Source organism: Mustela putorius, unplaced genomic scaffold, assembly GCF_011764305.1.
Source record: "Mustela putorius furo isolate JIRA1106 unplaced genomic scaffold, ASM1176430v1.1 tig00000743_pilon_pilon_pilon, whole genome shotgun sequence".
NCBI lineage: Eukaryota > Metazoa > Chordata > Mammalia > Carnivora > Mustelidae > Mustela > Mustela putorius.
Window position 1 is genome coordinate 1,000,998 of NW_025421464.1, and position 23,475 is coordinate 1,024,472.

A 23,475-nucleotide genomic window follows, 5' to 3' on the forward strand; every position below is an offset into this window, starting at 1 on the left:
AGTCAGACCTCAACAAATGATTGTTGTTGCTACTGCTATTATTGGTGCATTAGTTTATAGGTAAGGAGGGCAGGGAGTTGAATGACAAGACATCTGATAAATTGAACGCTCTGGAGAAAAACAAGAAGAATCATCTATTAAGAAAGAATGGTTTTAGGGGTGCCTGGCCAGCTCAGTCGGTGGAGCATGTGACTCTTGATCTTGGGGTTGTGAGTTTGAGCCCCACGCTGGGTGTAGCAATTAAATGTAAATTATTAAAAAATAAGAGAAAGGTTTTAGTTCGACAGGAGGATTAAAAAGGGTGGTGAGACAGATACAAAAGGCCATATGTTGTATGTTTCCATATAGATGAAATAGCCTGAGTCAGAAAATCTGTAGAGGCAGAAAACAGATTAGCGTTTCCTACGGGGTGGGGGAAGGGAGGAATGAGGAATGACTGCTTTATGGGTTTCCTTTTAGAGTGATAGAAATATTCTGGACTAGATAGTGGTGATGGGTGCATAATTCTGTGCATGTACCATCACTAATGACAATTTTATGTTATGTAAGTTTTTCCACAATCTTTTCAAAATGTGGTCAAAATTTGGAATAATCAGTAATGATGATGGTGGTGGTAACAGATGTTACTTACTGAGCATTTACTAGGTGCCAGCATAATTTATCTGCTCAATAACCTTATGAGGTCACTTGCCTGAGGTCACCCACCTGAGGTCATTCAGTCACGATTCCGCAGAATCTGAATTTGCTCTGATGGCTCTGAGGCCATGATCTGTAGAGGCAATGGTGTGCATGGCTGTGACTTTCTCTGGCAGTGTCAGGAGAAATGGGAATGAAGGAGGCTGCTGGCACTCCGGTTCTTGGGTGAGGGGGTTCTCCAGGACAGGTGGGGCAGAAAGGAGGGGTGAATGGGAATGCAGAGGAGAAAACAGATCCCATAATGAACCTCAGGATGGATCCTGGCTCAGTGGGGAAGGATGCCAAAGGCAGCTGAGAAAGAGAGCAGATGGATCTGGAGAAGATGCAGGAATTCCAGACGGAGGAGCTCAATGAAGTCCCAAAATAGGTATATGGGAAGAAAGGGAGCCTGAGGTCAGAGTGTGGGATGTTGTAGTTAAACATTTTAGATGTAGAACGCTGTAAGAGATGAGAAGGCTTACTAAGCCAGTGCTATCCAACAGAAGTTTCTGCAAAGGTGGGAATGGTCTAGATCTGTGCTCTCTGAACAGAACCACTGGCCATATTGGGCTATTAAGCATTTAAAATGTGGCTAGTGAGGCTGATGATTGAACTCTAAATTTTATTTAACCTTAATTACTTTATTCACTTCTTTATTTTTAAGTAGGCTCTATGTCCAACATGGGGCTTGAACTCATGGCCCCGACATCAAGAGTCACACGCTCTACCCTCTGAGCCAGCCAGGTGCCCCCTGACCTTAATTATTTTAAACTCAAGTTAAAATAGCCACATGCCGCTAATGGTCATCATATTGGACAGTCAGGTTTCAGTGGGACAAATCTTGCTGCCAGGGCCCTACTTTGAGCATGACTGTCATCTCAGACTCCCATCATCCAAGCCCTTTTACCTAGTGTTTTTGCCCTGCCCTGTAATGGTCTCTTCTTTACATTGTAGCCACAGTGATCCTTAAATCAAGAGTCAGATTCTCATACAGGAGTCTCATTCCCTGGTCAAAACCCTCTAATGACATCTCATCTTACTCAGGGCAAAATGAGAAAACTGGGGGTGCCTGGGTGGCTCAGTGGGTTAAACCACTGCCTTCGGTTTGGGTCATGATCTCAGGGTCCTGGGATCGAGTCCCATATCGGGCTCTCTACTCGGCGGAGAGCCTGCTTCCTCCTCTCTCTCTCTCTGCCTGCCTCTCTGCCTACTTGTGATCTTTCTCTGTCTAATAAATAAATGCTTTAAAAAAAAAAAAAAGGAGAAAACTGTGGTGGATTAAAGATGGCCACAAACTCTTTTTCACTCTGCCCTTCAAAAGGTGGAGTTTCTTGCTCCTCAACCTGAGCTGGCCCTGCCATTGCTTCAACCAACCAAACATGGCAAAAGCAATGCTGTGTCTGTTCTAGACTTAGCTTTCAAGAAGACCAGCTTCCGGGGCACCTGGGTGGCTCAGTGGGTTAAAGCCTCTGCCTTCAGCTCAGGTCATGATCCCAGGGTCCTGGGATCGAGCCCCACATTAGGCTCTCTGCTTAGCGGGGAGCCTGCTTCCTCCTCTCTCACTCTCTGTCTGTCTCTCTGCCTACTTGTGATCTGTCAAATAAATAAATAAAATCTTTAAAAAAAAAAAAAAGACCAGCTTCCTCTTCCCTTCTCTCGGAACACTCACTCCTGGAAAGCTCCCTCTTGGGCCCCAGTCCCCTTGCCGAAGAAGCCCAAACCACATGGAGAGGTCTCATGCTGGTACTCCAGCTGACAGTGCCCACCAGACCTCTAGCCCATAGCCAGCACCAAATACTGTATCAGGCAGCATGGTGTGAGCGAGTCCTCTCGGACATGTCCACCCACTTGAGACCGCAGATGACATCACATGAGCAGAAGAGCTATCCCACTGAATCCCATAAACCCACAGGATCGTGAAAGATAATAGAACAATGTTAAGCTGTTAAGTTGAAAGATGGTGTGTTACGCAGCAATGACTATCCCAAACCAGTTCTTTTTTTTTTTTTTTAAGATTTTATTTCTTTGTTTGACAGATACAGAGAGAGAGAGAGATAGAGAGAGAGCGAGCACAAACGGGAGGAACTGCAGGCAGAGGGAGAGGGAGAAACAGGTTCTCTCTGGAGCAGGGAGCCCGATGTGAGACTCCATCCCAGGACACTGGGATCATGACCCGAGTTGAAGGCAGATGCTTAACTGACTGAGCCACCTAGGCACCTCCAAACCACTTCTTACTAGGACCTGTGATTGCCCTTTGCCCACAAACTTACTTACCTCCGTGTTCTCCTCTTCCTCCATTCCCTCACTCACTGCTCCAGCCACACCAGCATCCTTGAGTAAACTAAGCCCATCAGGCAAACCCCTATCTCAAGGTGTCAGAACCTTTGTACTTGTTTCTCTGCTTTATTGCTCCTTCTCCAGATATCTGCATGGCTAGCTTCTGGCTTTATTCAGACCTCTGCTCACAAGAGGCTTTGTTTAAACACTTTGATAGAGACATAGACCGCTCACCAAACTTCCATGTGCATCACATACATTTCTCAGTTCCCTTGAAGTTAGACAAAACCAGGTGATTAGTTCTGGCCAATGAGATCCAGGACTCCAAAGAGATCCTTGGCTGCAGATTTTCTTGGAAGAGAAAGAGCAGAACTTAACATTCATTTAGTTAACAGAAAACCCTGAAAACAACTGAGGGTGAGAAACTGGGTTGCTAAGAAACCTCCTAGAACGGGGGAGATGTTTGGCATCCATTGCTAGGCAACCTAAAAGAAGCCAGAGAGGCAGGTTTGGCTGCAAGCAGCTTTCCCCTCCTTTACAGAGGCTCCCTGAACGCCAGATGGGATATGCTCTTGAATGCTTCTGGTCCAACCACCTAACTGTATAGATGGGGAAACTAAGGCCTCAAAAGGCAGGATGATTAGTCCAGATTCCCTCTAATTTCTCAACAAGAGCAAAGACAAATGGCATAGGAGGACATTGTTTTTGGGAGTGGCGTGACTGAGGCAGAGCTTTAGGGCAGAGCTGGTAGCTGAAGAAGAGACTGTAAAAACAATAAAGAAGTCAACTGTAAAAGGCCTTGAATGCCAAGGCCAAGAATCTTAACCTTCATCCTGAGGTTAATGGGGAGCCACTGAAAGGTTTCCAGAGGTAGTCACATTTGTTTTCTTTCTTTCCTTTTATTTTTTTTTTAAAGATTTTATTTATTTATTTGACAGAGAGAGATCACAAGTAGGCATAGAGGCAGGCAGAGAGAGAGGAGGAAGCAGGCTCCCTGCCGAGCAGAGAGCCTGATGCGGGACTCGATCCCAGGACCCTGCGATCATGACCCGAGCCGAAGGCAGAGGCTCAACCCACTGAGCCACCCAGGCGCCCCCCTTTTATTTTTTTTAAAGATTTATTTATTATGTTTAGAGAGAGAGCAGGGAGAGGGGCAGAGGGAGAGGAAGAGAGAATCCTAAGCAGACTCCCCACTGAGGGCAGAGCTGGCCATGAGGCATGATCTCACAACCCTGATATCATGACCTGAGTTGAAATCAAGAGTGAGAGACTTAACTAACTGAGCCATCCAGGCGCCCCAGTCATGTTTGTTTTCAAAAGACCCCTCAGGCTTGGGGGCACCTGGGTGACACAGTTCATTAAGCTCCAGACTCCTGGTTTCTGCTCAGGTCCTGATTTCAGGGTCATGAGATCCAGCCCTGGGTCAGCTCCAGGCTCAAGATGCGAGTGTGCTTGAGTTTCTCTTTTCCTCATCCTCTGTCCACCCTACAACGTGAGCGCCCACATGTGCACACGCTCTGTCTCTTTCTCAAATAAATAAACAGATCATTAAAATGAGCCCATGAGGGGCACCTGGGTGGCTCAGTCATTAAGCCTTTGGCTCAGGTCATGATCCTAGGGTCCTGGGATCAAGCCCCACATTGGGCTCTCTGCTCGGTGGGAAGCCTGCTTCTCCCTCTCCCACTCCCCCCTGCTGTGTTCTCTTTCTCCAAATAAATAGATAAAATATTTTTAAAAATTTTTATTTATTTACTTGACAGAGATTACAAGTAGGCAGAGAGGCAGTCAGAGAGAGGAGGAAGCAGGCTCCCTGCTGAGCAGAGAGGCCAATGTGGGGCTCAATCCCAGGACCCTGGGAACACAACCTGAGCTGAAGGCAGAGGCTTTAACCCACTGAGCCACCCAGGTGCCCCAAATAGATAAAATCTTAAAAAAAGAAAAAAAAAGGGAGCCCATGGGCTGCAGTACAGAGACTCAGGACAAAGTCCCAATACCCTCCAGGCCCTTCCTGTTCTTGCCAGTCTGTCTCCTCTCTCCCCACCGCCCCCGCCAGCCTACAGCCAGCTCCCTTCCATGTCCCTTTCTCTTGTGGAGTCCTCTCACTTGCCATTGCTGGTGTCTGGAAAGCTTTTCCTTTCATCTGAATCTGCTTAGTCTTACTGTGCTAGTGATAACCACTGCATAACCAACTGCCCCCAAACTTAGTAGTGCGAATAACCACAATTTCAGGACAACCATGGACTCTATGGGTCAGGAATTCAGACCAGGTAAGAGGGGATGGCTTGTCTCTGCTCCATGACGGCTGAACTCCAGCTGGGAAGACACTGCTTGAATGACTGGGGGCTAGGATCACCTGGAGACCCCTCTGCTCACTTGTCCGGCACCCGAGGAGGGGTCTGGATCACCAGGAGCACCTACGGGGAGGCTCTGCACCTGTTTTGGGCTTCTTTATTGCATGACCATCTTAGGGGTGTTGGACTTCTTATTTGGTGGCTCAGTGTAGAAACCTATAGCATCTTTCTGCTACATTGTATTGGTTATGAGTGGATTGTGAAGGCAGCCCAGACTCCAGAGGAAGGAAATTTATGGAAAGAATGTCAAAGAACATGTAGCCATGTTCTAAAATCACAACAACCTACTGAGGTCTTGGTCACAGCTTGAACATCACCTTCTCCATGAAGTGACCTGACCATGCCCTGCTCCACGTCTGTGTGCCCCCAGCCCCACTGTCCATGTCCATCAGTGCATTTCCATCCCTCTGTTGATGTGTCTTTCTCCTCCTTGGGAGTTAAGTTCAGTGAAGACAGGCCATGTCTGTCTTTTTCACCTTTGTACTCCAGCATCCAGCACAGAGCCTGGCAAAGCTGTTGACTGGGTGAGTGAAGGAGTGATTGAATGAGCTAAGGCAAGGAGTCCAATCCAGAAGCCAGTCCTTCCTTGTGAAGCTGATATACTAATTAGAGAGAGAAAGAGATACAAAATTGAAACTGTATATGATAAATACCACAGCGATAAATGCTATTAATAAAGCAAAGTAAGGGGATAGCCTAAGGGTTTATGTGTAATACTTTACAAGACTGATCAGGGAAGACCTTTTTGAGGTAGTGACATTGGAGCAAGTGCCAAAGAAGTGAGGGAGTAAGCCATGTGGGTATCTGGGAGAAGAGCACTTCCAGCAGAGTGAACAGGAAAAGGGCTGGCTGTTCAGAAGGGCTGAAGTGGGCATGTGCTTGGTAGTTTTAGGAAACAGCAAGGAAGCCAGTGGGCTATTGTATGGCAAGGGAAGGAAAAAGCAATAGGCAATGAATCCCACGGGGGGCCCCAAGCTAGATTACATAGGTTTTTGCAGGCCATGCTGAAGACTTTGGCTTTTAGTTTGAATGAGATGAGCACCGGTGGAAAGTTTTGAGAAGTGAGACATAGTCTGATTTGTAGGCTAACCAGATTCCTCTGGCTGCTGTGGATAAGACTGTGATTGAAGCAAAGGAGAAAGCAAGGAGTCCAGTGAGAGGTTGGTTCAGGAGACCAGGCAAGAGATTGAGGGGGACTGTGAGGGTGGCCATTGAAAGGGTGAGAAGTGATAAGGGCACAGGACACATTTTGAAAGTAGAGCCAACAGGGACAAGGGATACGAAGCTATGGGGAAAAAGAGGAGCTGAGGATGACCAACAGGTTGTTGGCCTTTAAGTCACATGTGATGGGAAGATGTGGAGTGGGGAACAGCCTTGGAAGCACTGCAGAAACAAGAATTCATAGTTAGGCATGCCAAGTTTAAGGTGCCAGTTGGACATCCCAGTGGAGATGAGGAGGAGGCAGCTAGATAGAAGAGTCTGGCAACATCAGGATGGAGATATGGACTTGAGAATCCACAGCTATGTTAAGCGGAGTTCTAAGATGGCCCCAAGATTCCCCCCCACCCCGACCCCTCCCACCGTGGTGTGCATGATCCACATAACCTGCTATCCTCTGGGTGGGAGAGACCAGTGAGTATGACGGATGATGTCGTTCTTGTGATTAGGTTACATTATATGGCAAAAGTGAAGGGATTTTGCAGATGTGATTAAGGTCCCAAATTAGTTGAGCCTTAGCTTATTAGAAAGGAGAACCTCCTGGGTGGGCCTGATCTAATCAGGTGAGCCCTTTAAAAAGAGAGCCTTCCCTGGGGCACCTGGCTGGCTTAGAGCATGTGACTCTTACCTTGGGTTCAGGAGTTCCAGCCCCATACTGGGCACAGAGACTGCTAAGTAAATAAATAAATAAGTAAATAAGAGCTTAAAGTGCCACTCTGTGAGAGAGCTTGGGAAGATAGGACACTGATAGTGACCCGCAGGATTCAAGAGTGGCACCAGCTGACAGTCGGGAAGAACACAGTTCCTTGACCCCAAAGAACTGAACTCTGCCCGCCACCAGGTGAATTTGGGAGAAGACTCGGAGTTCCAGAACGGAATGCAGTCCAGCCAACACCTTGATGCAGCCCTGGGAGATCCTGAGCAGAGAACCCAGCTAAGGCACGCCTGCATTCAGGGCACAGAGACTGAAACAATAAATGTGTGTTGTTTCAGGCTGATACATTTGTGGCAATTTTTTACCGGCTACAGATAACCAACACCTCAGTGTACAGGTGTTCTTAAAGCCTTGGAAACAAGATGGTACAAATAGCCCAGGTCTGAGGGGCGCCTGGGTGGCTCAATGGGTTAAAGCCTCTGCCTTTAACCTCAGCTCAGGTCATGATCAGGACCTGCATGGGGCTCTCTGCTCAGCAGGGAGCCGGCTTCCTCCTCTCTCTGCCTACTTGTGATCTGTCAAATAAATAAATAAAATCTTAAAAAAAAAATAATAGCCCAGGTCTGGGATCCAACGGGGATGAGTCAATGACCTCGGAAACCCAGTGAGATTGGAATGGGATACACCCCACCCCTACCCTCAAATGCTTCCTATTCCTTTCAGCCTCTAGGTGTCCCCAGAGCCCACATAAGCAAGTCTCTCCCCGCCTTTTCCAGGTCAGAATCCATTTCCTTCTGAAATGTAAAGAACCAAGTAACAATAAATGGTCTCTCAACTATTCTGTTCCTACTTTCCCCTCCCAAACTTTATATATGGGGAAACCGCCCAAGATGCCACCGTGATCTAGGACTACCTCTGGCCTGGCACTTTACCCTTCCATGGCACTCAGAAGGGCAAAAGACCGACCCCCTCCCTCTCTCCAGCTTTGATCAGGGAAGGGATCTGCAGTGATGTAGACAGAGGCTGCAGTTTCTCACTGATGCCCACTGGAGGGAGCAGCCCTAAGGTGGGGGCTGCCGGCCTGTGTGGAGAAGGGAAGAGACCCCCCTCCCCACCGAGGTCAGGGGCATCAGAAGTGCCCCGCTGCGGGTACAGGGCCAGTGACCCAATTCCCTCTGTCGGGCCCCTCACCCCCTCCCTTGCAGTCCGAGTTCCCCCCAAACAGACGCTGAGACGGGGTCTGGGGTGCAAGATATTTATTAGGTATAAGCACCTGTGAAAAGAAGAGGAAGCAGGATTGGGTACAGGGGTCAAACTGCACTGCAGGCCTGGCAGAGCCTCGGCTGCCCTGGGTGAGTGACTGCAGGGGGAGGTTGTGCACTGGCGCTGCCTGTTGATGTCTGTCCAGTCCCCAACGCTGAACCAAAATGGCCAGGCATTTGTCTAGATATCTGATCTCCCTGGGACACCGGATGCAGGCTGCCCTGGGTCAAAGGGCTCTCAGCAGCGGGAGGCTATCCACTGACCATACTTCTCATGGCTGGGCAAGTCCCTCCTTCTAGGGGGTTCTGGTGGCACCTAGTTCTGTCTTTCTCACCTTCTCAATTCTATCCTAGAAGCCTTTGCAAGAAGGCACCCAGCACTCCTAAACCTGCTATAGTCTTCTTTTCAATTGTCTATGGGTATCCCAGTCCCCAAATACCCTCTCTGGATGAGGTCTGTACACTTGACCTTGGTTCTTACTTGGGGAAACAGGCTCTGTTCAACCTTAGGAATTCACCGGAACTGGCAATGGAGGAACTGGGAATGGGGGTGGGGGAACAACAAATAATTTTTTAAAAGGCCTTCCTCTGTTTCCAAAACATGCTGGTAAGAATCTCAAGGACAAGAATCACTGTGGCTCCCGTTGCTCTTCTTTAGTTATTTAATAAAATTACACTGTGGGCCAATTATGTTCTAGATACTGGGACCAACCCCACCATCGCTGCCCCCCACCCAGAGGACAGCCTAACACCATCTGTGAATAGGGAAGGAAAGGCAGCACCCACAAGGAGAGAACCAAAATGTGGGGCCCGACTCTGACCTTGGCTGCTGGTAGGCCCTCCTACAGGTTGCTTTGCCACTCTGAGCCTGTTTCCTCCTCTGCACAATGGAGTAATACACTTCAGGGAGCATCTTATTAAATACTTCTGACCTCAAACTTCATTTTAGCCTGAAGCAGCTACTGTTAAACGTTCTCACATGTTAATCCTATGAAGAGTCAGGGTGAAGTGAATTTGTTCAAGGTCACACAGGTGTTCAGGGGTGGTGGTACTCGGGCTTTTTGAGCCCAGACAATGTGGCCCGACTCTTCTTACTTCTCATTAAGGGCAGGGTCAAACTGGCTACCCTTGGACCAGGTAATGCCTGCACACCTGTTTTTAAAAATATTATGAGTCAGCTTTCATTTTGCAATTGAGATGTTCATAGAAACATCCAGATTTCTACCTTCTTTTGAACAATCTGGCCACCATGGGCTGCATTCCCACAAGGTCACGACTGGCCTGAGGTGAGTGGCTGCCCCCCTGCTGAGGCCCATGTCTACCCAGACTCTATCACTTATGTCACATGCCTGGCCCTGCAGGGATGAGTTTGTCATCCTTAATGAAGACCAGGGAGTCCTGAAATAGGAGGAGACAGAGGACCCCCGCTCTTCCTGCAGGGTGCTAAGTCACATGGACTTCCCTCTGGCAAACTGTCTGGGGGAGGGTTGAGGAGAGGCACAGACATGTAGAACCACAGGGCAAGGTCGGGGCAAATACACTTTATTCAGTCCTGGCATCAGACTGGCGGAGTCCTGCTGTGGGTGCCAGTGCCCCAGATCAGAGGGACCCCTCCCCTCGGCTACTAGACTAGTTCTCCAAGACCACAGACAGTGACATCTCTTCACTCACATGACGTTTTCTGGGTTTTTTCATTGTCTTTTTGTTGTTGTTGTTTTTCTTTAAAAAAAAAAAAAAAAAAGAGAGACAGAGAAAGAGAGAGAGAGACAGAGAGAGAGAGAGAGAGAGCGCGAGAAAGGCCCAGAGCCGGAGCACCAAGCTTAAAGGAGGCAGCTGGTGGCTTTGTCAGCGACGGGAACGCGTGGGGCAGAGACCTGCGGAGACCCTGGGCAGGGGTCCGAGAGGACTCTGGGACCGTTTGTTCCTGAGATTTGTGTGTGTGTGAATGAGAGTGTGTGCACACCCAAGAGGGTGAACACACGCCGGTGAGATACAGGTAGTGAGGGCTGAAGGGGGCGTGGGGAGGCCGGAGGGGCGGGACTTGAGGACTAAGAGGGGTAGGGTCATCGAGGGCACCCCGGAACGGAACACAACCTCCTCAGGCAGCAGCGCTATCCCGAGTTTTCACATGGAAAAACACGCGCAAACGGCGGACCTCTACTACTCTGACCCTCCTTTCAGTCTCACTGGCCCAGTCGTTAGTCTCTCTCAAGCCAGCTGTTTAAAAGTGGGGGTCTTCTTGCCACGCCGGCTATCATGCCTCAGTCTCAACACCCCCCACCCTGTACCAACGTGCCTCAGTTTCTCCCACTGAATACTGTCACTGTGGGCACAGGACTCGAGTGATAGAAAGGAGTGGTGGGCGTAGGGAGGAGCCCAGACTGCGAGTGTGCCTTTGACTTGATGGGGCACTTGGAGGGGGTGGAGTGGGGAGCAGCAAGAACCCTGTCCCCAGAAAGACTGAAATGCCTTGGTTCGGAGTTTTCTTGGGCAGTCCTCTCGTGGTCCAGTTCCAGATGCAGACCCTATTCCCAGTTCCCAGGTGGGGTAAAGAAAAGGGAGGTTTCTGGGACCAAGGTAGACTGTAGAGGCAGCCTAGCGGTGTGTTTGGGCAGAGGGTGGGGCGGGGGAGGGAGGGGGAGGAGGTGCACCTCAGTCTGGGCAAGCCCGCAAGGAAAAGGGACTATGCCACCAGATAGAGTTCCAAGCTCCAAACCAAATCCTTCCGGGCCAGCTAGTCTCTTTCTCCCCCTTCCTTAGCGCTCCTCCCATTAAGGCAGTGACGCCCCGTCGGGTTGAAAGGAAGCCGCGGCTCCCGGATCAAAAAATTTCTCAGGATCGCTCAATACCCGCCCCAATTCTTCCCGAAGCGGGCCACAGAGGCGTACGGTTCGACTGGGACTGACCCCCTCCTCCCAAGAAGCATTAAGCATGCGCGAGAAGGGGGCGGGCCCCGGCGCTCGGCGAGGGAGTGGAGGGGGGCATGGGAGGAGCGTGCGGTGCCGCCCAGCCGCAGCGCCCCCCTAAACAAGAGAGGAGGCGGGCTAGGCAAAGGCGGAGGGATTCAGGAGCAAGGGCAGGGGCGTGTCCTCCGGCCACGAGGAGGGGCGTGTGCGAGGTGGGGGAGGGGTGCAGGTCTGTAGGAGTGGACAGGAGGTGTAGAGGAGGGGGGCTGGCTGCTGGTGGCTGTGCGGGAGGGGGCAAGATGGGGCGGGGCTTGGATGTCAGGGAAAGAGTGGGGGTTGGGCTGCCTTGGGGTGTGTCTGCGGGGGAGGGGCATGTCTGGATTTGAGGGGGATGGGCACGTCTAGGAGGGGGGAGGCTGCGCGGGAGATGGGGTGCCAGCCTCGGCCTCCGAGGGGCCCCAATACCTGATTCCTGTATGTAAACAGCTGGTTTGGGGGCGTGCGCGCCCCGCTGACGGTGGGCTCAGTAGGTGAAAACCAGGTCGGCGATGCTAGACGGGCGCCAATCCCCCGCGATCATCTCGGTAACCTCGGGGGTGCAGTAGTCCGGGAACTCGAAATGCGACGTGCCCGAGGGGGGCGGCAGGTCCGGGTCGCGGTCCAGGGCGCTGCAGTCCAGGCCGGCGGGGCCGGGGGGCAGTCTGGACAGAAAGCCCAGCGGCTCCTCCCCCGACGCCACCGTCTCCTCTTCGCCTTCCTCCGCCGCCGCCGCCTCCTCCTCCTCTTCCTCCGGCTCCTCGTCCTCCGACGGAGTGGGGGAGGCGGTGGTGACAGCCACCCCCTCGCCCGACGGCCCCTGGGCGCGCTCCGCTGGTCCCCGGGCAGCCCGCCCCGCCGGGACCATCCTCCACAGCTCCCTCCCGGGGGTCTCGACCAGGCGCACTTCCAGCAGCTCCTCGTCGTCGTCCTCGTCGTCGTCCTCGGGCGCCGCCGCGCTGCCCCCCAAAGGCCCGCCCGCTGCTCGGCGGCCCCCGCGGCCAGGCAGCTGCGGCCCGGGCTTGAGCCTGCTGCCGCTACCGCCACCACCACCACCGCCGGGGGGGCGGGGCCGCGCCTTGGCGGGCGCCCCCTTGCTCTTTTTGCGCGGCCGGTACTTGTAGTCCGGGTAATCCGCCATGTGCTTGAGGCGCAGCCGCTCCGCCTCCCGCACAAACGGGATCTTCTCCGAGTCCTGCAGCAGCTGCCAGCGGCGGCCCAGGCGCTTGGAGATCTCGGCGTTGTGCATGTCGGGCCACTGGTCCATGATCTTCCGCCGCTCGTGCTGCGACCACACCATGAACGCGTTCATCGGTCTCTTAATGTGGCCGCTCGGCGTCTTGCACCAGCCAGGCTCGCGCGCCCCCTCCTCGGCCGGCCCGGGCCCCGGGGGCGGCGGCCCGCCGTCCCGCTTGGCCCTCGCGCCCCGTTGCTGCACCATCGCGCCTGGGCCCGGGGCCGCTAGACGCCGCCGGGGGCCGTCCGCATCCTCCGCGGCTGGGGGTGGGGGAGGAGGCAGCAGCGACGGAGGGGCGGCCCCGCCCCGCAGCTCGGCCCGGCCCCCGCGAGCTGGGGAGCGAGGAGCTGGGCGCTCGGGCCCAACGGACGGCGGGGGGAGAAGGTCAGCGGCGCGGTCTCAGGCGGGCTCGGCGCGCCCCCGCCGCCTCCGGCAAGTTGCGCCCTGCCGCACGCTGCACATTGTTTTGCGGGGGCGGAGGAATCGCACCCTCCGGCCCCCGCGGGCTCTCCTCGCAGCCTCCTGCTCCGCCGCGGCCCGCGCACGCCGCTCCCCGCCCCGCCGCCTTCCAGTGTCTTTCTCCCCGCGCGGCCCCGCCGGCGCGCGCGCCACCCCTCCCCCTCGCCGTCTGCGGGCCGCTGCGGCGCGCGCGGGGCCGCCCCGTGTAAACACCGAGGTGCCCGCTTGGGCTGCGGCCGGGCCACGCCTCGCGCTCGGGCGGCGCGTCACCCGTTGCTGGGCAGAGAAGCTGGTATTTGCATCTCCCAATCGCTGGCTGCCGGGATGGGGCGGGGCTCGGGCGGCGGGGCGGGGCGGTCTCGCGGCTGGGTTGGAGGGTGTTGGATGAGGTCGGTTTCTTTTCTTAGGCTGGGGACTGGAAGGAGGGTGGGGGAACGCGGAGCGCCCTTCCCATCTGCCTCCGAAAGCTTGTTCCGCCCCACGTTGCCTTTGAAATTTTTAGCTTATTCAGTGACACCTGCTGCCAGGTGGGACCTCCGCGCCCTCCTCTTTTGGAGGCCCAAAACAAAACCTTTTGGAGGTCTGTTCTGGACCATCCCAGAACAGAATGTAGGGGACTCAGGATCGGGAAAGCTCTTCAAGGGGACAGACTCCTCGTTTCATAAATGTAGCCCCTGCCTAGTACACACACGGTCCAGCCACACAGGGGCTCGACAAGTGATTTTTGTCACAAATCCAATGAATATTTTTTAAAGTCTCGTTTGAGGCGCCACAAGAGTCCTGAGAAAGAAGGGAATACGACGCCCACTTTCCCGGATTCGGAACAAGGAAGGCAGCCGAATAGGGCTCGAATCTCGGGCTCGTGGTCCCAGCTCTCTCCTCCCAGCTCAGAGCATCTCGCTGGGGCATCTCGCCTTCCAGCCAAGGGTCTCGAGGAGGGCTGACTTTCTGCTTTTCACAGTCTTCAAGAGAGGTTCGAGGATGCGGGGAGTGTCCCATCCCAGGTCCCACCCCACACCGCGACCAGCTGGTTGCGGGACTAGGGCGCGACGTCCCTCCGGAGTCCGGAGAAGCGTGCGCGGGCACGGGGGCGGAGCTAGGCCAAGGGGCGTGTCCGCGACGCATGCTCGAGGCGCGTGGCGGGGAGGGGCTGCGCGCTCCTCACTCACCACGTGTGAGCCCGCTCGGGCACCGCGGGCCGTGTGCTGCCCCCGGGGGAGGTCACCTTCACGGCGCCATGGGCCTGGGCGATGGGAGGGGGCGCTGAGGTCTGGCCCCTGGGAATCAGAAGCTGGGAGGGGTCGGGATCAGGGTCTCTAAAGTGGAATTCCCTTGGGGTATAGTGGGCACTGTGCGGGGTGGAGGGTGAAAGCCTGGAGGCAGAACTCACCCACCACCGGGCGGGTGGGGACAGAGCCCAGCAGGAGGCTGTGGGGCGGGGAGCAAGGGCTGAGGTGCGGCTCTGCAGACGCGGGGGGCGGGGTGATGCTCTTGGGTGCCCGGGAGGGAAATTGGAGCGTGGCGGGAGGGAGGGGGCGAGTCTTAAAGGCACAGGGCGCTCAGAGGGGGAAGGCCCTGCTTCCGACCAAATGGTTGTTCCGCAGATGTGCTGGACGCTGAGATTTGGAGATCCCCCGGGTTTGAACCTTCAGAATGGGAGTTTGGCCAGCTCAATCCTCCAGAGTCAGAATTACTTTATTCGCATGCAAGTGCCTCCTTTTCCTTCTTGAAGTGGGAAAAAGCGGTTTCTTCCTCATATGGTTGTTGTACAAGTTAAACGGGATAATGGCTGCGAACAAGTCCCTGATACCTAGTAAATGTTCAATAAATATTAGTTATCTGGGACTCTGGACACTAACAACGTAGAGACACTAACATAATAAAAATGGCGGGGTGTGATTGTATTTATTTCAAGGAAGGTATCCAAAGTAATCATGGAAAAATTAAAGGTTTTTTTGAATTTTCTAACACTTTTACACTTTTTCCATGTAAGATGGTGTTTTATTCTAAATGACATGAAGGCATGGCCATCTTTTCAGTGCTTAAGAACTCTCAAAGGTTTATTCTGGCCTTTCGGTGGCTTCTATTATTCTAAGAGTTTCAGGGTACTGGCCTCCTGGATGTTCCTCAAACACAGAAGGCCCACCTTAGGGCCTTTGTACATGCTTTCTCCTTTGCCTGGAAAAATTTTCACCCCATCCCCACATGGCTGACACATCTCATTCTAGCCTCAGCTTAGGTGGATTCTCCAGAGAGGTCTGCCCTGACCACTCTGTTGTAGGCCGCCCATTCTGCAGCTCAGGTGCACAGAATTGCTTGTCTGTGGCACATTTTCATCACTGCCCATATTTAACTCACCTTATGTTTGTATTTATTTATATATAATATAATAAAAGCTAAGGGGTCCCTGGGTGGCTCAGTGGACTAAGCATCTGTCTTCAGCTCAGGTCGTGATTTCAGGGTCCTGGGACTGAGCGGCCTCTCATCCTGCTACTTGCTAGATGGGGGCTCTGCTTGTCCCTCTCCATCTCCCTCTGCCCCTCCCCCACTTGTGTTCCCTCTCTCTCAAATACATAAATAAAGTCTTCAAAAAAGAAAACAGGGGCGCCTGGGTGGCTCAGTGGGTTAAAGTCTCTGCCTTTGGCTCAGGTCATGATCCCGGGGGCCTGAGATGGAGCCCGACATCAGGCTCTCTGCTCATTAGGGAGCCTGCTTCCTCCTCTCTCTCTCTGCCAGCCTCTCTGCCTGCTTGTGATCTCTGTCTGTCAAATAATAAAAACAATCTTAAGAAAAAAAAAAAACTTTAAAAAATAAAAAAGAAAACAGTTAAATCAGCAACCAGCACAAGAACCGGAACATTGACAGTAACCAAACTTCTATGAACTCCTTTCCCAACCCTTCTCCCTTCCCTTGCTTGAGGTAATGTCTATCCAGAAACTTCCTTTACATTAAAAAAAAGTAGGGGGGAGCATGGGGTGCCTGGGTGGCTCAGGTGGTTAAGATTCTGCCTTAGGCTCAGGTCATGATCTCCAGGTTCTGGGATGCAGCGGCAAGTCATGCCCCAGAGTGGGCTCTCAGCTCAGTGGGGAGTCTGCTTTTCCCTCTCCCTCTCCCTCTGCCCCTGCCCCGCTTGTGCTGTCTCTGTCTCTCACATGAATACATAAAATCTTTAAAATAAAAAAAAAACCTCTTAACAGATTTATGAAGATATAATTCACAGACCATACTATTCAGTCATTTAAAGTATGTGATGCGGGGCGCCTGGGTGGGTCAGTGGGCTAAAGCCTCTGCCTTCGGCTCAGGTCATGATCCCAGGGTCCTGGGATCAAGTCCCAAATTGGGCCCTCTGCTCAGTGGGGACCTGCTTCCTCCTCTCTCTCTCTCTGCCTGCATCTCTGCCTACTTGTGATCTGTCAGATAAATAAATAAAATCTTTAAAGTATGTGATGCAATGGTATATACACAGAGTTGCACAACCATCAATTTTAGACTATTTTCATCAGCCCCCAAAGAAACTCTGCTTGTTATCCATCTCTCCTCCATCTCCTCTACCTGTACTCTAACCCCCACCTCTAAGCAAACATTAGTCTACTTTCTTTCTTTTTTTTTTTTTTTAGTATTTTATTTATTTATTTGACAGACAAAAATCGCAAGTTGGCAGAGAGGCAGACAGAGAAAGGAGGAAGCAGGCTTCCTGCTGAGCAGAGAGCCCGATGCGGGGCTCAATCCCAGGACCCTGAGATCCTGACCCGAGCTGAAGGCAGAGGCTTAACCCACTGAACCACCCAGGTGCCCCACATTAGTCTACTTTCTGTCTCAGTGGACTTGCTGCACCATAGTAGTGTGTGAGGGTTGTGTGTGAGGGTTGCGATTTCTCCTTTCTCTTACTTTTGAAAATACGATTTCTTAAAAATATATTGTCTTGCCTTTAGCTTTGTCAAAAAGGTATCATGCTGCATTTAATATTCTGGTATTTACTTTCTCACTCAGCATTACAGTGCTAAGATTCACCTAAAGTATTGCACGCGTGTGGGGCTGATTCATTTTCCATTGTGGGGATATGCTACAGTTTTCCTATCTGTTGACCCCATCCATGGATAATTGGATTATTGCCAGGTTTTGCTCTTATGAAGAGTGTTACTGTTACCAATCCTAAATATGTGCCTGGAAGTCAATCATGGAAACTGTGATGGCCACATCTGAGGACACGTGAATGCTAACTTTTATTAGGTGATGTCAGACTTCCCAGTTGCACCAATTAACTTTTTCACCAGCAGCACAGAAGAGATCCTTTTCTTTCCTTAATCTTTTTTTTTTTTTTTTTTTTTTAAAGAGAGAGAGAGAGAGGGAGCATATGCACTACCCTTATGCCTGTGGGGGCATTGAGGGGGGTAAAGAGGAAGAGAGAGAATACCAGGCAGGCTCCATGCTCAGCCCATGGAGGGACTCAATCCCAGGACCCTGAGATCATGACCTGGGCAGAAACCAAGAGTTGGTTGCTTAATCAACTGAGCCACCTAGGCGCCCCAGAAGAGATCCTTTTCAGCCACATCTTGTCCGAAGTTCGATGTTGTCAGACGTCTTCATTTTTGCCCATCTTTTTGTTTGTTTCATGGCAGTTTTCACATTCTGGAATTATTTTATTTGTTCACTTGGTTTTTGCCCATCTTCTCTCCAGTGGAACATAAGACCCAAGAGGGCAGAGATTTTTGTCTGTTTTGTTTTAGGGCTCTATCCCTAGGAGAGTGGGAGGCACATAATAGGAGCTCATTAAATATTTATTGAGTGAATAAAAGGCAGTGTTCTATCAGGAGTATACACTCAAATTCCTATGGGAGCCCGGAGAAGAAGGTAAAATTTTGGAAAGTAAAACCTAAAATTCCAGCCTGCCACTGAGATGTGGAGGTTATCAATGCACACAGGTTACCTTGAGTCCTTTCAAATGGGTGCCCCAATGTCTGAATCTTATAGGCCATAGGTTTTTAATGCTGGGCTTACCACTGAGCCGTTCTGTGTAGATTGCAATAGGAAGACAGTGAGGTTCTTGAAGAGATGATGACCACCACGGCCCAGTGGGCCAGGCCACCATCACCTCTCTTCTGGGCACCTGCCAGCCTCTTCGTACCAGGTCTCCTTCCATTTCATTCTCCTACCTGAAGCCAGAGTGATGGTATTTTCTAGTCATAAATCAGATTGTGTGTAAAAGCCCTTAAAGCCCTTCACTGGTTCCCCCATTACTCTCAAGATGAACACTAGGCTTTCATGGGGCCCACCAGGCCAAACTTGATTTGCCCCCACTCATGATCTGATCTCCTTTTCTGCTTTCTTTGTCTTGAACCAGTTTCCAACCACATTAGTGTCTTCAGTTTGTGGGACAAGCTCACAGACTTGAAGTTCCTCCCCACACGGGGTGTTGTAAGTCCATTCCCTCACCCCTTCTAGCACTCCTACCTCTGTCTCCCACCTTGTGGCTCTCCTAGCCCCATGTCCCTTCCCCTCCCTTCAGTGTATCTGTGGTCTACCTGGGTCATGTGACACTCAAGACAGAGAACTTTTTTTTTTCTTTTTTCTTTTTTTGGAGAAGGTGTGGGGGTGGGAGTGGAGCGGTAATGGAAGAGGAACAGAGAGAAGTTTTTTTTTTAAGATTTTATTTATTTATTTGACAGACAGAGATCACAAGCAGACAGAGAGAGAGAGAGGGGAGCAGGCTCCCCGCCTAGCAGAGAGCCCGATGTGGGGCTGGATCCCAGGACCCTGGGATCATGACCTGAGCCGAATGAAGAGGCTTTAACCCACTTAGCCAGCCAGGTGCCCCATCTTTTTAACACCGATATCTTCTAAATTACATTATTTACTTTTTCCTATTCTTTTTCTTTTTTCTTTTTTTTTTTTTAATTTTGTAAAAAGATTTTATTTATTTCTTTGACAGAGAGACACAGTGAGAGAGAACACAAGCAGGGCTTGTGAAAGAGAAGCAGGCTTCCCTCTGAGCCGGGAGCCCTATGCAGGCCTCAGTCCCAGAACCCTGGGATCATGACCAGGGCAGATCTGAGAAGGCAGGCCTGAGACATCCAGGTGGCCTCCCCCTCTCTTTTTAAAAGATTTTATTTATTTATTTGTCAGAGCACAAGCAGGAGAGAGACAGGCAGAGGGAAAAGCAGGCTCCCCACTGAGTAAGGAGCCTGATATAAGACTTGATCCCAGGACCCTGGGATCAAGACCTCAGCTGAAGGCAGCCAGTTAACCAACTGAGCCACCCAGGCATCCCTAACTGATAATATTTTCAATAATACTCATAAAATGCAATAACACTAATGATAATGGCTGGAAAAGAAATGTAGATGGTGAAAATATTCTTTCTTTGAACTTTTTATGTGTAATCATGTCAGCAAAAACAAACATTATAGCGCAAAAATAGGAAAAGAGTATTGAATCAATAGTTTTCAATTACGCTGAGATATTTCTTTGGGGAAAAAAAAGAGGGAAGCCTGGGTGGCTCAGTTGGTTGGGCAGCTGCCTTCAGCTTGGGTCATGATCCCAGGGTCCTGGGATTGAGTCCTGCATGGGGCTCCTTGCTTGGTGGAGAGCCTGCTTCTCCCTCTGCCTGCCACTCCCCCTACTTGTGTGCTCTCTCTCTCTCTGACAAATAAATAAATAAAAATCTTAAAAAAAAAATTTTACATAGTGATCATTTGCAATGATAATTATGTCACATTATGGTTTAAACACAAGAAAACACTTTGAAAATAAAAATCAATTTTAAGGGTGCCTGGGTGGCTCAGTGGGTTAAGCTGCTGCCTTCGGCTCAGGTCTGAATCCCAGAGTCAATGTGTTCAGGATTTGAAGTAAAAATGTATTCAATATAATTAGTCTTTAGGGAGTTATTTCAACTCATTAGTTTCCATTTTCTTATCTGCAAAATGGGAGAGTATAATAGTTCAGGACATAGGACATGGTAATGGTTCAGTGAGTGGTAGCTATAACAAAAGCAACAACAAATAAACTCTTGTGTGTCTTCTCTTAAAAAAAAAAAGGCACGGGGCATCTGGGTGACAGAGTTAGCTAGGCGGCCAACCCTTGGTTTTGGCTCAGCTTGTGATTTAGGGCAATAAGATCAGCCCCAGTTGGGTTTTGCACTCAGCATGAGTCTGCTTAAGTTTCTCTTTCTCTCTGCCTACCACCACACTCTTTCTCTCTCTAGAATGAATTTTTTTCATTCTAAAATTTTTTTTAAAATATTCTATTTATTTATTTATTTCACAGAGAGAGATCACAAGTAGACAGAGAGGCAGGCAGAGAGAGAGAGGGAAGCAGGCTCCCTGCTGAGCAGAAAACCTGATGCGGGACTCGATCCCAGGACCCTGAGATCATGACCTGAGCCGAAGGCAGCGGCTCAACCCACTGAGCCACCCAGGCACCCCTAAAATTTTTTTTTAATTATTTATTTGTTGAGAGAGAGTGAGAATGAGAGAGATCACAGAGGGAGGAGAAGCAGACTTGCCGCTGAGGAGGGAACCTGATGTGCAGGATCCCAGGACCCTGGATCATGACCTGAGCTAAAGGCAGCTCCTTAAACAACTGAGGCATCCCAAATAAATCTTTTTTTTTTTTTTAAGAAGGCACCAAAAGCAAAACTATAGAGATAGTAAAAAGACCTGTGGTTGTCAGGGTTTGAGGGAGAGAGGGTTGAAGAGGTGAAGTACAGAAGACTTTTTGGGGTGACGAAACTCTTCTGTATGATACTATAATGTTGAATCCATTACGCATTTGTCAAAACCCATAGAAGTGTACAACACAAAGGGTAAATGCTAATGCATGAGAATTAAAAAAAAAACAACACTTAAAGCATCTGGAGAATCTCAAGATGGAATGCAGAATGTAATGAAACATTCAAAGTATATTACACATGTATAAGACAATCCCACCAAAGAGGATGGGAAAAAAGCACTGGCTTAAGTAACTTCAGAAAGGAGTGGCTCTTGTAAAACTAAAAGCAAAAGAAAGTGTACAGAAGTACTGCACTCTAGTTGATAAAGTTTTCTACAAGGGTATGGGTCAGCAATGCTGATGCTGCTATCCTTGCACACGGGACTTGAACAATTAGGTAAATGGATGGTGGATAGTGGGAGCCAGGTTTCTCACTGTTGGAGTGGGAATTTACAGATATGCAAGGAGAGAAGGCTATAATGATTCATGTGGTAATGGATTAGAGTTGGAAATATAAATATGAACTCATGTTTGGTTTAATATAGATACAGGCAGTTACATACAGAAATATGTATAGTGTTTACACACAGGTTAATATATACACATATATTTCTTTGTTCTATTTTTTTAAGATTTTATTTATTAATTTGACAGACAGAGATCACAAGTAGGAGGAGGGGAGGAGCAGGCTCCCTGCCAAGCAGAGAGCCCAATGTAGGGCTCAATCCCCATACCCTGAGGCCAAGACCCGAGTCGAAGGCAGAGGCCCAACCCATTGAGACACCCAGGCACCCCTATTTCTTTGTTCTGTTAGTTGAGAAGGCTTAAAAGAAATGACACCTTAATAGCAATGAACACACTTAGCACCAGATCTTGATTTCTAATACCATTCTCCAATGGGAGGAATCAGGACTTTTGAGAAACAGCTAGTTCTAGACTGGGGCAGGAAATATGCAAGAAAAACCTGCGGTATCACATAGTGCCAGAAAGAAGGAAATGCCCAAGAACAACAACAGTAAGAAGAAAGGACACACAAAGATGGGGGGCATGTATAAGGGACACAGGAGTTACCTGAGTTCCCAATGGCCAAAGCTGGAACCCTTTGAGCAATAAAATTAAGTAGTATTGGATTATAACCTAAAGTATGAAATAAATACCTGTGAGTCCATACTGATACAAATAAATAACAGAATAAGTAAATAGAAAAGACAAATCTTCACTGCAGAAAAATTCCAAATAACTTATGTAGATACTCTCCTCTCAAGGAGGGGTGGAACATAACTCTTCATCCTTAGGTTGGGCTGAGCATAGTCACTTCCTTCCAAAGAGGACAGTATGAAAAAGGAAAAAAGAAAAGTAACTTCTCAGTGGAGAAACCTAACAAACTCCTCTTCAGCCAGCTAATCAAGGTTAACACCAATAGTACTAAGTCATGTCTGAGAAACTGCCAGAGGCCAGAGGAATGAAGGCATTATGGGATAAATGAGATTCCCATCCTGGATGGGATCCTGGCATAGAAAAAGACATCAGATAAAAACTAAGGAAATATGGGGTGCCTGGTGGCTCAGTGGGTTAAAGCCTCTGCCTTCAGCTCAGGTCATGATCTCAGGGTCCTGGGATGGAGACCTGCATCATGCTCACTGCTTCCTTTCTTCTCTCTGCCTGCCTCTCTGCCCTGTCTGTCAAATAAATAAATAAATAAATAATCTTTAAAACAAAAACAAAAACAAAAACAAAACTAAGGAAATATGAATAAACTATGGACTTTAGCTACTAATAATGTATCAGTATTGATTTATTAATTGTAACAAATGTATCATGTTAATATAACATGTTAATAGAGGAAACAGGGTGGGTGGGGGATAAAGAACTTTGTATTATCTTCACAATTTTTCTATAAATGTAAAACTGTTCTAAAAAATAAAGTTCATTTTGGGGGTACCTACATGACTCAGTTGGTTAAACTTCACACTCTTGATCTTAGGGTCCTGAGTTCAAGCCCTGTGTTAAATAAATAGAAAATAGAAAATAAAACTTTGAAAAAATAAAATAAAGTTTATTTTTTAAAATAACATTAATTTTTTTTTAAATTTACTTATTTGACAGAGAGAGACATGGCGAGAGAGAGAACACAAACAGGTTGAGTGGGAGAGGGAGAGGCAGGTTTCTCAAGGAGCAGAGAGCCAGAGATGGGGCTTGTTCCCAGGACACTGGGGTCATGAGCTGAGCCGAATGCAGACACTTAACGGTTGAGCCACGCAGGCGCCCCTGACGTAAGGTTTTTAAATATACATTTAGTTTATTTAGACTTTAGAGTGTCAAAGCCATTACACAACGTACCGTGAAAGTGGAATTTCTTCAGTGGGTTAAAATAAATATTCATTTATCCTACACTTTCACTACGTTTCAAATTCAGGCAGGAGTTTAAACGGATTAAAAGTTGGCTTTCAGTTACTTGGGTCAATGTCTCATGAACTCAGCATCGAAATCACAGCATCTTTAATTTGTATGTATTTGAAATACAAAGAAGGGAAGATGACTGGTTCCTTGATCATTTTAAATTAAGTGAGAATACCTATAATGAAAGAAATCCACATAGAGCAGATATCATCCCCATTGCCTGCATTTTCACTGCCTCAAATTTAGTACAGAATGACATTTATTGTTGTGTAATTGGAACAATTTCGTTCTC

At 49.5% G+C, this 23,475-nt stretch overlaps 1 protein-coding gene across 1 annotated transcript; it reads right to left on the reverse strand.

Moving 5' to 3' along the window:
• Nucleotides 1–8,417: 8,417 nt before the first annotated feature.
• SOX12 (SRY-box transcription factor 12) lies at nucleotides 8,418–13,325 on the reverse strand. Its single transcript, XM_004746812.2, has one exon. The coding sequence runs from the start codon at nucleotides 12,819–12,821 to the stop codon at nucleotides 11,868–11,870; it is 954 nt and encodes a 317-aa protein (XP_004746869.2). The 5' UTR covers nucleotides 12,822–13,325; the 3' UTR covers nucleotides 8,418–11,867.
• Nucleotides 13,326–23,475: the final 10,150 nt, after the last annotated feature.

Coding starts and splice junctions, on each gene's coding strand:
- SOX12 (XM_004746812.2), bottom strand. CDS start 12,821: ATGGTGCAGCAACGGGGCGCGAGGGCCAAGCGGGACGGCGGGCCGCCG.